This window comes from Poecilia formosa, unplaced genomic scaffold (genome assembly GCF_000485575.1).
Source record: "Poecilia formosa unplaced genomic scaffold, Poecilia_formosa-5.1.2 Scaffold41, whole genome shotgun sequence".
NCBI classification, from domain to species: domain Eukaryota; kingdom Metazoa; phylum Chordata; class Actinopteri; order Cyprinodontiformes; family Poeciliidae; genus Poecilia; species Poecilia formosa.
This window is the reverse complement of record NW_006799980.1, coordinates 2,740,206-2,752,115: the sequence shown is the minus strand read 5'-3', so window position 1 is coordinate 2,752,115 and position 11,910 is coordinate 2,740,206. Positions and strand designations below refer to the sequence as shown.

The following is an 11,910-nucleotide window of genomic DNA, read 5'->3' as shown; positions in this document are numbered from 1 at the left end:
GGGAGAGAGTAAGACAGAGGATAGTGGGAGGAGAAACCGCCAGTCATATAAATGATTATACATATCTGAGGATCCAGACACATTTCAGAGGCTATCGTCGACTCAACGGAGGGTCTCGCTTTTGGAGCTAATTTTTTTTTTTTTGCAAAATTAACCAAAAAGAGAAAGGAAAAAACAAACAGATTTGGATCTGGGTATTCTATCATTTTTGTTTGATTATCTGAGAGCTGGACTGAAGAAACGGTCATGGATCCAATTGTGGAAGTAGTGGCTTTGATCCTGGGGTTCATCGGATGGATAATGGTCGGGGTCGCGCTGCCGAATCGTTACTGGAAGGTGTCCAGCGTGGACGGGAACGTCATCACCACCTCCACCATCTACGAGAACCTGTGGATGTCCTGCGCCACGGACTCAACCGGGGTCCACAACTGCAGGGAGTTCCCATCACTGCTTGCTTTGAATGGTAGGTTTAAAAAAAAAAATCTACAACAAAAGATTGTAACAAGAGGCTTTATATATAAATATATATTTATTCTACTAACTCAAATTACCAGGGACTTTATCTTGAAGGATCTATAAAAAAGATTTATATAATGCAATGTGGAGGTTAGACGATAAGAAGAAGATTTTATAGGTCTGAGGAAACTATAAACTTTCCTCTGCCGCCACAGATAAGGGCTTTAATTTGTTCTTTTTTTTCCTGGTTTATTCCTCCAGGTTACATCCAGGCCTCCCGTGCCCTGATGATCACATCCATACTGTTGGGCACCTTCGGCCTGGTGGGGGCCCTGATCGGAATCAAGTGTTCAAAAGCGGGAGGAGAAAACTACGTTCTCAAAGGGAGGATCGCAGGCACCGCCGGGGTTCTCTTCATCCTGCAAGGTAAGAAAACAGATTCAAGAGCGTCCATCGGGGAAGCTTGCTGATAATTACGACTTGCCGATGCTCTGCTCTATAAAAAGATGAAGAAACTTCAATAGAGGGACAGTAAATCATGATATGGTTTTATTGCACATTTAAATCATTCCTCCATAAAGTTTTCACTGGGTTCCTTAAAGAACCAGGTCAAGCGGACTGGCAGCTTTCTAGCATTTTTATTTCTATCAAAAGGTCTTTGCACCATGATCTCGGTGTCGTGGTACGCCTTCAACATCACCCAGGACTTCTTTGACCCCTTCTTTCCGGGAACCAAGTAAGACGCAGCAGTAAAGCTGCTTTAAAGTTGCACAGCAGCAGAGCTTCAAGTAAGACGTCAGCTGACCGTTTGTCTCTCCGTCTCAGGTATGAAATAGGAGAAGGACTTTACATCGGCTGGTGCTCGGCAGTGCTCGCCATCGCCGGAGGAGTCTGTCTCTCCTGCTCCTGCAAAGCGGGCACGCAGGAAAAATAGTGAGTTCCCATCCATGTTGTGTTTAATATTCAGAGAGCTGAGAAAATTTGTCTGTCAAATGCACGGTTACAGTTTGACGAGGCCAGGTTGTTGATTAACTGCAATTAATCAAAGTCTTTAATATGCTGTACACTGAGAAGCATGTGAACTGGCTGAAACATTGTAAACACTCTGAGAGTAAAACCAAAAATGAGATTCAATCAGAGCTACTGGAAACGCTGTAGGCTGATTTTATCTTGAGGTGGGAAGAGGTCAGGGGTCAGCAACTTGTTAGGTCCAAAGAGCCATTTTTTAAAACATTTTTCCCACTAAGCAAAATTTCTAGAGCTACAAGTCCTCCTTGACCCTTAAGAAAAAGATAACTAATCCTGCTCTAAAAAACAGTTTAGTTTTAAAATTGTGTTCACTGTTGAAAAAACAAACACTTTTTATACTAGAACAAGCCTAAATAAATCACATCGATTTTATTTGAGTGACTGTTTTTTTGTTTGTTTGTTTTTAGTTTTTTTGGACTTCCCAAAAAACATTATTTGTGTCTTTCGACCGTTAGTGCCATCTGCAATGGAAATTTTACACATACCATCAAATCAGACATATGAGCTGATAAATATAGCATTTAATGTAACCTTGTTATTTAAAAGAAAAGGATTCATTTCTTTATACTTTTGGTAAATTATACCAAAAACTGGTAAAGTTTCCGAGGTGGAAAAAGAGCCTTAAGTAGCTCTAGACTCCTAGTTTAGGCGAAAAATAAAGATACAAGTGTGCGCTAGGTTTTAAACAGTTCGACTTTAGCGCCATCTAGTGTTCCAATAAAAACAGAGCGACAACCAGCCTGTATGGATCATATAAAATAAAGTGTTTACAAATACTTTAGAAGGCTCACTTTATCAGGACGTTATAAATGCATTTAAAAAAATAAATTATGTCCTAAAGTATGAAAATTTCAATCCTCGATGGCAAAAACATTGTATTTTACGCTGACAAAGTTTGCTTCCTTTGGAATCCAAATTAGAACGTAACAATCAGGTTCTGCTATTGCAAATTAATTAATGCAGTAATCATCAACAAAATAATTAAACAACTTAATTTTGAAAAATTGTATGTGAATGGACCATAATGCCCGTCACATTGTTTGCAGAACACCAAGCACAGCACATCAGGTCAAAGCTTGATGCAAAGAATCAGGCACAGTGGTGGAAGAGTGATGACACGGGACATGATGCAATCTTAGAGTCACTCATGAAATTGACTGTATGCCAAACCTTATTTAGAGCTAAATAAGAGGAAATCCAAAGTTTGCCATTTTGGATTTCTTCCTGATAAATTAACAGTAAACGTGTTTATATTTATGCTTGCATTTACCTTTATTTTAAGACCCAGAGAAGACCAACTCTTTCATTAGTAGATGCATCAAAATATAATTTAAAAATAAGAAGAAAGAGAACTAGTGTGTAAATGTATTTTCTTACAATGAATTCTCAACTATCAACTGTGTGTTTTTTTTTTTTTTTTGCAGCCCCTTACGTTATGAAAGAGGAACAGCGTACTCTGGAGCTGCACCCAGCAGGAGCGCCGCAACCAGCACTTATGGACGAAACGCTTACGTCTGAGCAGGACGGCACTTTTCTGTCATCTTCTCACTTTTTATTCTTGTACATAAATCATTTGGGTTTTTTTTGTTTTGTTTTTTACTCTTTCTGCTGGCCGTGTTGTCCATGGCTGAGAACTTGCACCATTTGCTTACTGTTGGCAGTAACTGTAATGTATATAGTCACAATTGCTGATGAGTTTCCTGTATAAATCATTACTAAGGCCGATGATATAAACACTGTACAGAGCTATTTTTGTTTTTCTCTGCGTCACAACACAGACTGAGTCATTTTACCATTTCTGTTTGTATTTCACTGATGAAATCATGTGGATATTTACCAAAACAATAATAAATCATGCCTTGATCTTCATAAACAAGGACAGATATTTATGCGGTCAAAATAGAGATGATTCAGGTTTTATTTGTGTTGTTTTGTACAGTTTTGTAATGTACCGTTAGGAGAGGATGGACAACAATTGTTTTGTTTCAATTGTATTTTTTTTTTTTTTTACTATTGAAGACAATAAAATATGTGTAAAAGTGAAAACTGGAGTTTGACTTGATAGTTTTGTAATCACAATATGTTGTAATTCTAATACTTTTTTAATAAAAAATATTTTCCCATATATTTCCCATCTTTGGGATCTATCCTTACCGCCAAATGTACCAATACCTGCTTTGATCCAAGCTCACCTGACCTGATCCTCAGAGAATCTAGTATTGTGAAGAGGATGAAATGAAACACCTAAACCAACGGCCTCCTCGGCAGAACCATAGAACCACACTGCATTGATTCAGTATTTATGTAAAACCAAGTATTGGTTAGTACTTCCACACACTTTTTAGCAGATGGACATTTCTGTATTAAAATTCCGTTGTTGGTTGGGTTTTGAAATACTGAAATAAGCTGATTTTATTTAAATGTATTCAGATGGACCTGCAAAGAAAGTTGATAATGGGAAAGGATCATTTTTCCCATCACTATCAGGCAGACGTTCAGTTTTGTAGGGCGACAGCTCATGTCGAGCCTCCAGCAGTGGCATGAGACATACTAGGAGTGCCACCAGTGTTAAAATAGGCTGTCCAATCAGAGCAGTCCACGTCTACAGACGAACCCGGATGGAAGCCATGTGGACCAATCAGAATAATGTGGGCCAGAAAGGGAAAGCGAAGCCGAGAGCAGACTGAAAGGTATCGCTTACAAATTACACAGAGTGTCAGTGGTTTGATTCCACCGTCCTCTGGTTAGAAGAAGCTCGTTTACTTGTAAGTAAAGTCTTGTGGTCGTCGGTTGGAGCTGCTGTCAAACATCTGTTTCGGCTCAGGAACCTTTCAGTGGCTCTCCTCTGTTCCGCCCGGAGGACTGTGGGGACGGGACCGTAAATACACCTTAGGAGCAGTTCCTCGGTCTGTCAGAACGGGTTCAGTCGTTCTCAATGAACCAGAGGAGCAGCTTGAGCCCAAGCTGAGCCGTGAAGTCCGTCTGTTCCGGTGTCCCGGTGTGAGCAGACCCAGACATGGAGTGGTGTTGGCGGACAGGAGGGGCCAGCGGGCTGCTATGCTCCCTGTCTCTGCTCTGTGTCCTCTTGGACATCCAGCTGGACGGTAAGACCGCTATTAGAGCTACAAACAGGTGGATTACCAATAATTAAAAAAAACACATTGACAAATACAAACACAGCAGATTTATGCAGGTTACAGTCTTATTGGCACATGACAAAGTCAAGTCTCCAAAGTTTACGTCTCTTCCACAGAGGGACGTTTTGTCCTGTCGCTGGAAGACACCTCCCAGGGTCTAGTAGCTTTTAAAAATAATTTACCACCTGACAGTTATATTTTATTTCATTAGATGAAACTTTAACAGCTCACATTCTGATAGAGACTCTTTGGCCAGCGGCCGCAAACGCAACATAGCCTTAAAACGAAACTAAACGTTTGTAAAACACAAGGAAATGAAAACCTGACTGATGTGTAACAAGACCTGTGTTTCTTTTGATTCTGTCGCTCATTATTTTAAAAAACCCCGCTGGAATTAGTCAGAATCTTTTATAATTATAATTATTATTATTATTATTATTATTATTATTATTATTTATTTATTTAAATTGAGAAAAAAAATCTGTTTGTCGTGATAAAGATATTTTCACAAATTTCCTAAATATTTTTGCAGTTGTGTAGGATAAAATTAAACTATATAAAGGTGTTCAATAGGCACACTGGTATCAAAATATACCAAGATTTTTTTTTCTTTAAAAGTTACAATTTGAAAACCACATTAATTTTCCAGCATACTGTTTCCTTGATGAGATAATAGAGAAAGTGCCTTCGTGGTAAGTAACCAGATTGTGTAGTGCTGCACACTGCCGGTAAGCTGGTGCAAAGAAGGCTACTGCATTCTTTTCTAACTTGCAAGTAATGCACATTTGAAATAAATCTGCTCATGAAAAAAACTGAAAAGTTATGGTTTGGAAACTAAAAAAGTGCCATCTGTAAATTTAATAGGCGTTTGTAATAGGCTAATAGGTTAATATCCTTCTTTTTAAGTGTGTGTGAAAATAATCAAGTTATTTTTACTGTAAGAATTGAGGGGTTGTATAATTTTAGCAATATTTGTTTTGTTTCTGTTTTCAAATATAAGCAGTTAGATCAATAGATATTTTTTTTTTGTATTAAAATGTGCAAATATTGGGCAATTTTTTAATATCTATTTTGCTGGAAAGTTTAACGTTTCAGTTAAGTTATTTGTACTTGGACTGGAAGCCGTGTTGGCCCAACAGGTGCCACTCAGTCACTTAGTCATCAGAGAAGTGTGAGAACAGGTGAAAATCCTCTAAACCGACATATTGAGCTACAACACAAGCTGCCTTCATCTGATTGGCTGTAGTTCCAAGCAGGATTTCAAGCTCCGTTTTGTGTTACAGGCGTCCTGGGCGCGACTCACGCTGAGATCGAGCACCACTTGGAGATGGGTCGCAAACTTCTGGCGGCTGGTCAGCTCGCTGAAGCCTTGTCCCACTACCACTCAGCCGTGGGTAAGATTATCCTAACACTTTCCCCACATTCGTCCCTGCCTCTGCTCTGTTTTGACCTGGTTTTCTAATACTTATGAGGTACAAAATTACCCGTACAGACTTTTTTTTTTTTTGTGGTTTGAATCTAGCATGACTTTCTAGTCTCACACTTGACCCTGCTGTAAGTTAGTTCCCCTGCTGTTTTCCAGAGGGAGACTCTGAGAACTACCTGACCTACTATAAGAGAGCTGCTGTGTTCCTGGCCATGGGAAGATCCAAGTCCGCTCTGCCCGATCTGACCCGGGCCATCCAGCTGAAGCCCGACTTCCTGCCAGTAAGTCATTAAAGGACCTCAATGAAGCTTTATAAAATGCCGTTACGCTGTTCGTTCTCATACCATCTCACTTCTGCTTCAGGCCCGGTTGCAGCGGGGAAACATCCTGCTGAAGCAGGGCAACACTCAGGAGGCCAGGGAGGACTTTAGAATGGTGGTATGTTTAATATTTATGCTGCTATTTGGTTCATTTTAAAAAGTAAAAAAAAGAAAAAAAAGTTTCCAGAGATTTATTTTATTTAACCACCTTTTAGGAAAAACATTAAATTTTTAGGGGAAAAAAACTTTTACCTTTCAGTTTTAGGGTTTTAATGCTTTTGACCAAGAATCTAGAAATACACTTTATTTAGTTAGTTTTCGCTTGAATTCGCTTGAATTAGCGAAAATGTTGCGCCGTTTTTATACTTTTCTACGATTTTAATCGCATTTAATCTGTTGTGGATTCTGCAAATGACTTTGAACAATGTTCTCACTAGGACTGAAATGATTAACCAGATTAATCGTGATTAATTGATTATTGAAATAATCATTAGCTAATTTGGTTAATCGATTAATCGCTAACTGGAGTATACAGACTCCTCTCACCCATTGGCTGAAACAACACACTCAGATGAAATTTAAACCATTTTTAAAAAATGTATATATATATATATATATATATATATGCCAATTAATCATCAGAATATTTGATTCACTAAAATAATCACCTGTTACCTCCCCACTTCTCTCAGATGTTGGCAAAACAGGAACTCGCATAGCTAAGCTAATGATATCCAGGTTAAATTTAATATTTTCAGTTAATGTTTGTACTCTGTGGGAAATACCTTTGTGAAAGGAAAACTGAGTCCCATTGCTTGTTTGTTTTTTTTGTTTGTTTTTTTTTCCCCCAGCTGCAGCGCTCTGGAGACCACAAAGAAGCTCAGGAGCAGCTGATGAAAGCGAGGGATCTGGAGGTCTTCCAGGAAGAAGCCCAAACTGCGTACCACCAGGGCGACTACAGCGGCACCATCAACGCCTTGGAGAGGGTCATAGAGGTACGATGGACTGCATTATTTGTCGAACGTTATTGTATATTAGCGCCAATTCACGGCAGAGGAAGTCCACAAAGTTACAGGCAGCAGTAGTCCCATAAACATGTTCATCATTTGAAGAAAAAACAAAAAACGAGGATTTGAAGTCCTTTAAGTTTTGGGATTCCTGTTGTTTTTGTCAAATTTCCTGATGTCCGTTTCTGTCTCAGATCTCTCCCTGGGATCCGGAGTCGAGAGAGCTTCGTGCAGATTGTTACTTGCGAATGGGGGATCCTCAGAAAGCCATCCAGGATCTCACGCCCGCAGCCCGGCTGCGCAACGACAACCGCGCAGCCTTCCTGAAGCTCAGCAGGCTGCTGTACAACCTGGGAGAGCATCACGACTCCCTCAAGTGAGCGCCGCGCCGTCTGCCGCGGAAACGGAGCCACTTCCTTTTTCTGTGGCCTCTGGTAATTTGTTTGGCCTTCCCATTCCTTCACTCCCATCTGTCGCTTTGTTTCTCTCCAGCCACATCAGGGAATGTCTGAAGCTCGACCAGGACGACAAGGAGTGTTTCAGCCACTACAAGCAGGTGAAGAAGCTCAGCAAGCAGCTGGATTCTGCAGAGGAGCTGATCCAGGGGGAAAGGTCGGTGCCTTCATGATTCCTTTAAAACATTTATGCAACGTTTATGGAATATTTAAAAGCTGAAGATCCACACTTTATTAGATATTTTCATCTGAGATCTGATTTCAGGTTTCACGCGTTCTTTAAAAGTCTGGAATTTGCTCTTAATGTTTTCCAGACCTGGATATGTGGATTTTGAGTTTGGGAAAAACATGTTTTTCCTTCTTCCATTTCCCAAAAGAAGAAAATCTAATGAATAATATTGATTAGTCAATATTATTCATAAGGAAACAACTGAACCGACATCGGCTCACGTTCTCCGTCTTCTCCACAATCAGGTTTCAAGAAGCGATTGAGAAATTTGAATCGGTGATGAAGACGGAGCCGAACGTCGAGTTCTACACCAACCTGGCAAAAGAGAGGATCTGCTTCTGTCTTGTGAAGGTGAGAAAGAAAACGCCTCTACGAATTTAGGATTATAATAGCTTGAGAGACGGCCAGTTTCATCTTTGGTTTTGTCTCAATTTATTGTCGCTGTTGCAGCTCCAGCTAGCGACCGAGGCCATAGACGTCTGCTCTGAGGCCCACCAGAGGGACCCTCGAAACGCCAACATCCTCAAAGACCGAGCGGAGGCCTACATCCTCAACCAGGACTACGAGAAAGGTAAACAAGATGACGCCACTGCTGCAGTGGGATCATTAATTTGACTTGATCCACTGGTTCAACTAAAAGAAGCCGGAGGAACTGGATCTGGTTCCAGTCATACGGCGGCCATTAGCGCAAATGTTCATGTTCAACAAAAGGACGTCGGTAAATTTCTAGCAGAAATTAAGTGCACGAGTTTCACACAAGCTCAAATATATACATACAGCCCTCTAATGTTTGGATAAATGTTGCTTTTCCAACTCAACAGTGATCCCAAACACATTAAAACCAGAACGGATTAACTGAATTACCATTAGGCTTCTGGAGTGGATGGAAACTCTGACCTGATTTTGCTTTTGAAATTCACTGAACTTGACGGTTTGTTTCAGTAACCTACCCAGAAAAAAAAAAGTGTCAGCAAAACACCAAATTAATGAGACCCTGACGTAAAGTTGTGACGAACACGGTAACTGGGGAAAACATTTAAATGACTGAGCGCCGTCGCTGCTGTATGACGGAGTCTTACGAGAGTCGGGTAGAGATCCGATCAAACAACAACGATATAAACGCACACAAATAAAAATAAACACAAATGTCTCCTTCATCTTCGATTCATCTTCATCCACGCAGGATCATTTCTGCTGATTCTGTTATTGGTGTAAAACTATAGCTTTATTTATCAAACCCACTTTTTTTTACTTCAGATTTATCCTTTTTATTATTATTATTATTATTATTTTAGCTGTTGAGGACTACCAGGAGGCGAGGGAGTTCGACGGCGACAGCAACACCATCAAAGAAGGTCTCGATCGAGCGCAGAAGCTGCTCAAACTCTCCCGTAAAAGAGATTACTACAAGATCCTGGGAGTTGGCAGGTGATGCTTCCATCTGGATCCATTCTGCACAGTTTTATCCAGCTCTTTTTTTTTTTTTTTTAGGAATTAAAATTGACTGTACTGCTCTTTTAATAAAAACAAACCATCTGTGCTTCCTGTGCTCAGAAACGCTAATAAGCAGGAGATCATCAAGGCGTACAGGAAGTTGGCGCAGCAGTGGCACCCTGACAACTTCCAGTCCGAAGCCGACAAGAAAGAGGCGGAGAAGAAGTTTATCGACATCGCCTCGGCTAAAGAAGTCCTTACCGACCCAGGTCAGGAGCCGATTTTACACGCACAACACGTATGTGTGTGTGTGGTAGGAGCAGGAAGCAGCTTGTAATAGGGAGGGAAAAACGGAAACAATCGAGCTAATCCGGTTTCCTGTAAATACCGTACACAGCTTTGTGAGGCAACAATTAATTTTGTTGTTAATTTCATAGCAACAAAACACAAAGGAGGCAGACAACTGAAATCCACAGTGAGGATCTCTACCTGCTGGTTTAGTGTCGGTATGAATCCAGCTGATCTCTAACAAACCTCTGAGGCCTTCAGAGAGCAGCTGGATTTATACTGAGATGAAACTGGTGACTTAACGGCCTCAGGCCCATTTGAGAGATTTTGAAACGATCACAGATCCTCTTCGTCAACTCTCACTGCACTTCAGCTGTTTTGCAAAGACAAACAGGCAAAAACGTTGATCTCCACATATGCAAATATAGTAGACAAAAGAAAACAAGAGTCAACCTGAGGTCAGGCTGGGCAGTACGGCTTAAGAATAAATTCTCAGATTCCCCATTTCTCATTTTAATAGATTTTTTTTAAGTCTTTCTTCTTTTATAGCTGAAATTACAATTGACGGAAAACATTTTTAATAAGTTGCTTTTATTTCAGTCATCCCTTCTGTGATTTTTACAACGGCACGTTAGGGCCAAACGACAAGAAGTTTTGTTTAATTATAAGAATATAGTCTTAGCATTATTTGAGTGAAGGTGCAGTTTTACCAGAAGAAAGGTCTTAAAATAAATGTTATTTAATGAGGAAAAAAGCTTGAATAATTCTTTTTTTTTTATTTAAATTTTTTTGTGTTGGAGTTCTCGTGAAATTAAAACTTAATTCTCCTAATTGTACGACTTTAATCTGGCAATATTAAAACTTTATTTTCATTTTATTTCAACTGTGTCCCTGCAACATCGACTATTTCCGCAAAAAAAAAAAAAAAAATCTTGACCCTTAAAGTTGACCTGAACTCAGAGGCTAAATAAACAAAGCTGTACCACACACTTATCAAACAAGATGGCTGACCTTTGACCTGCTGACATCACTCTTGAACTATGGAAATCCAATCACAGCATTGGGGGAGACAGCAAAATGATCCAAAAAAGTCAAAAATTTCATTAATCGATAAAATTGATTCATCTCCCAGCCATATGTTGAAGTGTTTATAGCACATGCCACACTTTTTAGATCATTTGTAAGGGGAAAAAATAAAAAGTCTAGTTGATTTTTCTTTGTTTCTTGGAGTTACTTCTAACTTCTTCCACTCCTAACTTCATTCTGACGTCTTTCCAGAAATGAGGCAGAAGTTCGACGAAGGCGAGGATCCGCTGGACCCAGAGACCCAGCAGGGCGGCGGTGGCGGCGGACAGAGGGCCTGGCCGTTCCACTTCAACCCCTTTGAGTCCGGCGGCAACTTCCACTTCAAGTTTGAGTACAACTAGAGAGCAGGACTGGACTCTAGACAGACGTGTGTCGGATCTTCCACTGGATTTGTGCATCAGCCTGGACGCTGTTTATTCAGAGACATAAACATGTTGTTTTTTTCAGAAAAGGAACCACAAGAGAACTTAACTGTGGTTGAAGAAAGTGAAGGCTTTTTCTTCTTTTTTTTTTAAAAAAAAAAGAACTCAAATCTTTTTTTTTTTTTTTTAAGAAACTGAAAGGTGCTGGATGAAAGCTGTGGATGTTTCTGCTCCTCTCTCTCTCTCTTTCTTTGTGCCAACCTTTGAACCGTGTGGTGGCGGAGGATGAACGTCAACGTGCCGCTTTTTATTCTCGCTCGCAGTATTCTTCAAAGGAATCCCAGCTTTACTAACTCCAGCCAGTGATCTTGACTGCAGAAGCATCTCCACACCTGAGAATCGAGACGTTTTTTTTCTAGTTTCTGAAACCAACAGCTTTTCGTTGAGCTCTTGGATTAATGGTGAAACGCACTGAAATCCTGTGGATCTTCTACCAGTGTGTTTTTGATTTAAACTGAAATCGGTTTCTAAAGGTTATTTAGTGAAAAATTATGTGTGTGTATATATATATATACAGCAGCAAAAATAATGAATGGAAGCAGTAGCTGACAGAATCTGGTATTTCTCTTTGCCTTTCTTTTTTTTTTTTTTTTGAGATTTTACACTCTGTTTGGGGGGGGA

General features: G+C 40.0%; 2 protein-coding genes across 2 annotated transcripts; both read left to right on the top strand.

Moving 5' to 3' along the window:
• Positions 1–50: 50 nt before the first annotated feature.
• cldn15a (claudin 15a) lies at positions 51–3,528 on the top strand. The gene is made up of 5 exons (XM_007551370.2): positions 51–463; positions 718–882; positions 1,111–1,192; positions 1,282–1,389; positions 2,910–3,528. Exons 1-5 carry the CDS (start codon positions 247–249, stop codon positions 3,001–3,003), a joined length of 666 nt encoding a protein of 221 aa, XP_007551432.1. The 5' UTR covers positions 51–246; the 3' UTR covers positions 3,004–3,528.
• A 595-nt stretch (positions 3,529–4,123) lies between these two features.
• Positions 4,124–11,906, top strand: dnajc3b (DnaJ (Hsp40) homolog, subfamily C, member 3b). The gene is made up of 12 exons (XM_007551368.2): positions 4,124–4,589; positions 5,906–6,016; positions 6,205–6,329; positions 6,412–6,486; positions 7,220–7,363; positions 7,570–7,751; positions 7,868–7,987; positions 8,305–8,410; positions 8,510–8,630; positions 9,355–9,487; positions 9,614–9,762; positions 11,060–11,906. Exons 1-12 carry the CDS (start codon positions 4,502–4,504, stop codon positions 11,206–11,208), a joined length of 1,503 nt encoding a protein of 500 aa, XP_007551430.1. The 5' UTR covers positions 4,124–4,501; the 3' UTR covers positions 11,209–11,906.
• Positions 11,907–11,910: the final 4 nt, after the last annotated feature.